This window comes from Atta colombica, unplaced genomic scaffold (assembly GCF_001594045.1).
Source record: "Atta colombica isolate Treedump-2 unplaced genomic scaffold, Acol1.0 scaffold105, whole genome shotgun sequence".
In the NCBI taxonomy this organism is placed as follows: Eukaryota; Metazoa; Arthropoda; class Insecta; order Hymenoptera; family Formicidae; genus Atta; species Atta colombica.
Window position 1 is genome coordinate 2,477,679 of NW_017259190.1, and position 2,722 is coordinate 2,480,400.

Sequence of the window (2,722 nt, forward strand, 5' to 3'; positions counted from 1 at the left end):
TTTTTAAATAATTGAAAAAAGTGAACGATTTTTAAAAACATATATTTATATTTTATGCTGTAATGTATAGAATATGCAAATATATTAAATTTAATTAGTAATAGTTTTGATATTAATTCACAGGCATTGCTTTATTAAAGTTTCAATTTTAATTTTTAAAATTAAACAAACTTTTCGTGGTTATATAAATCAATATAAAATTGTAAATCAATATATAATTCAATATACATATATCCAAATTTTTACAAAATTTTTATCTCAGTTTATTAATATATAAAGCGAACTATGCAAATTACACAATGTACACGAGCGAATTTGTGTACATTTTTACATTTTCACGAATTTTATAAACTTCATGTTGTTTTAGTCGTAAAATTCGCTGTTGAAAAATTTTGACGTTTAAACTTTGTATGAGGCAATATGTTTTCCCGAAAGCGGAACTTTCAAAGTAAATAACACGCGATACTTTCTTGGAACGATATTCTGCTACAAGAATGTTATTTTCAATACATATATGCACGTACATACATGTCTGTTTTAAATAATATTATTTTAAAAATACTGTTCTTTGGGCTTTTGTAAGGATAACTATGCTTTGCATAAAACATACTCAAATCTGCTTCCACTTCATCTCTGATTTCTTTATTCTTTTCCTTTATTTTTGATACTTCTGCTTCTTGTTGCATAACCACCACTTTGGTTTTTTCTGCTTCAATCTGCAAGAAGCATATTGTATGTTAATTGCATAAAGTATATTTTGTGAAAAACAAGATATGAGTATCAAATACTTTACAATAATAAAAATCCTTGATACACAATCGTCAATCATTAAATAATATTAACAGAATAGAGGAGTTATATATAGAAGTAATAATTAATTAAATAGTGTTTCCCACAAATATATCTAAAATTATTAATTTACCACAGAAATTTCAGATCCACATTTTGGATAATAAGAAATGAAAACTTCTAATTCAGATTGATATACAGAGAAATGATATAATATACAGGATATCCATCTTATCTATACATATAAAAGAACTCCCCCTTGAAGGATTATCTCTTTTATATTTGTAGAATAAAATCAAATAAAAATGAGTTCATACAAAATTATATGGCCTGACGAGATACAAAATAGTAAATTATAGTAACATTAATTTTCGAAAAAAAAGATCGATTTTTTGTAATCAAAGGTTATGAAAGTCATAGCCATTTCTTTCAATTTCTCATTAGAATGAAATCGATATAAAATAAAGTAATTGTAATGTGTGCATAATATATAATATATAAATAATGTAAATATGTATCACGAACTAAAAGGAATATGAAAATAAATTTGTGAAAGATTTGTGTTATATATATTACTTCGCTTTTTCAAGTTTTCAAGGAATACACACGATCTCGTAGTACCTTTATTTATTATCATCTTTTTCATATATAATACTAATTTATTACAAGTTATAAAAATGTGAAAGATTGTGATAATTATGCTTTATATAAGGACACAAATTTTTTACCTAAAATAATTTATCTTTTGTTATACATTTTTTTATTGTTAAATATTACTACTTGAACAAAATATTACTACTTGATATGATGACTTTAAAATTACTGTATTTTTCTTTTTTTTTACTTTCTTTTATGAAATAGATTAGATTTTTATATAACTCATATGTATAAATTTTAATAAAGAAATTATTCTGTATGTTTTATTTTAAAAAATAATTGTTTATGTAACGATATTTTTTTTCAAGGCTAAAAGAGAGTCAGAATATTTTTATTTAATTATTCTCATTTCTAAATTGCGTATCTCATACTTTGTATTAGACATGTATTATCTTGGGATATGAATCTTACAAAAGACCTCTTATTCTTTTAATTTTATTAAAACGTTACAAAATTTTATTTAAAACTCTTTTGAGTTAATTAAATTATAATAAAATTCTGAAGAAATAATCCTCATAAAGACTTTGAATAATAATAATTTTAATATAATCTTATTACAAAACAATAATGTTCCTTATCATAAATCTCCTATAAAATTTTTTGTGAAGAGATTTATAAGATACTCAAGAAAATTATAAATAACATTACATTGAAAAAATCCCTTTTACAATTCAAGATTTTAGGATAAAGCATACTAAAATAAATAACTTCTGTTACGAAATTCTTTACTAATTTCTAAGTTATATCTTTTGTAGAGAAGACATGAAATGAAGAAGTTTTTGTATGATTCAGAACTTTGACAAACTTTGAAATGCTTACTGTGTCTTGTGTAATCTCATGTATAATTCTTGCTGTAGCCTCTGCCGTTTTCTCTAACTCGAGCTTCATTTGTTTCAGCATCTCTTGTATGTCTTTCACTTCTGTTTCTATGTTCGCAAATTTATTTAGTCCTGTTCGAGAAAGATACGCATTACAAAGACCAAACTGTATGCTGATTTATGTAAATCAGATGAAGTAATTAATTTGCATTATTGTAAACGAATTGGAAGCAGTAAATTTTCATCATAGGCTCGTACAGTTTAAATAGATGCATTCTCATTTCGTCGGGCTGTTAATCAATACAAAGTCTTCAAAAGGACGCAATTTTCTCTGTTTTTAGCAACTTAATATGCTTATATATATTTTTATAATAACATTGTAAATGAAATTTAATTAATTAAATATATGATATATAAAAGATAATTTTATTTATCTTTCACAATAAATAGAAATATTA

At 23.5% G+C, this 2,722-nt stretch overlaps 1 protein-coding gene across 1 annotated transcript in view; it reads right to left on the reverse strand.

The window, feature by feature from the left end:
- Nucleotides 1–2,722, reverse strand: part of LOC108688449 (dynein heavy chain 1, axonemal-like) — a 106,064-nt gene that overhangs the window by 15,543 nt on the left and 87,799 nt on the right. The window contains exons 40-41 of the mRNA XM_018194716.1: nucleotides 2,266–2,396; nucleotides 611–716 (exon numbers count right to left, since the gene is read on the reverse strand). Of these exons, the coding sequence (XP_018050205.1) occupies nucleotides 611–716; nucleotides 2,266–2,396 (237 nt within the window). The remainder of the gene's footprint in view (nucleotides 1–610; nucleotides 717–2,265; nucleotides 2,397–2,722) is intronic.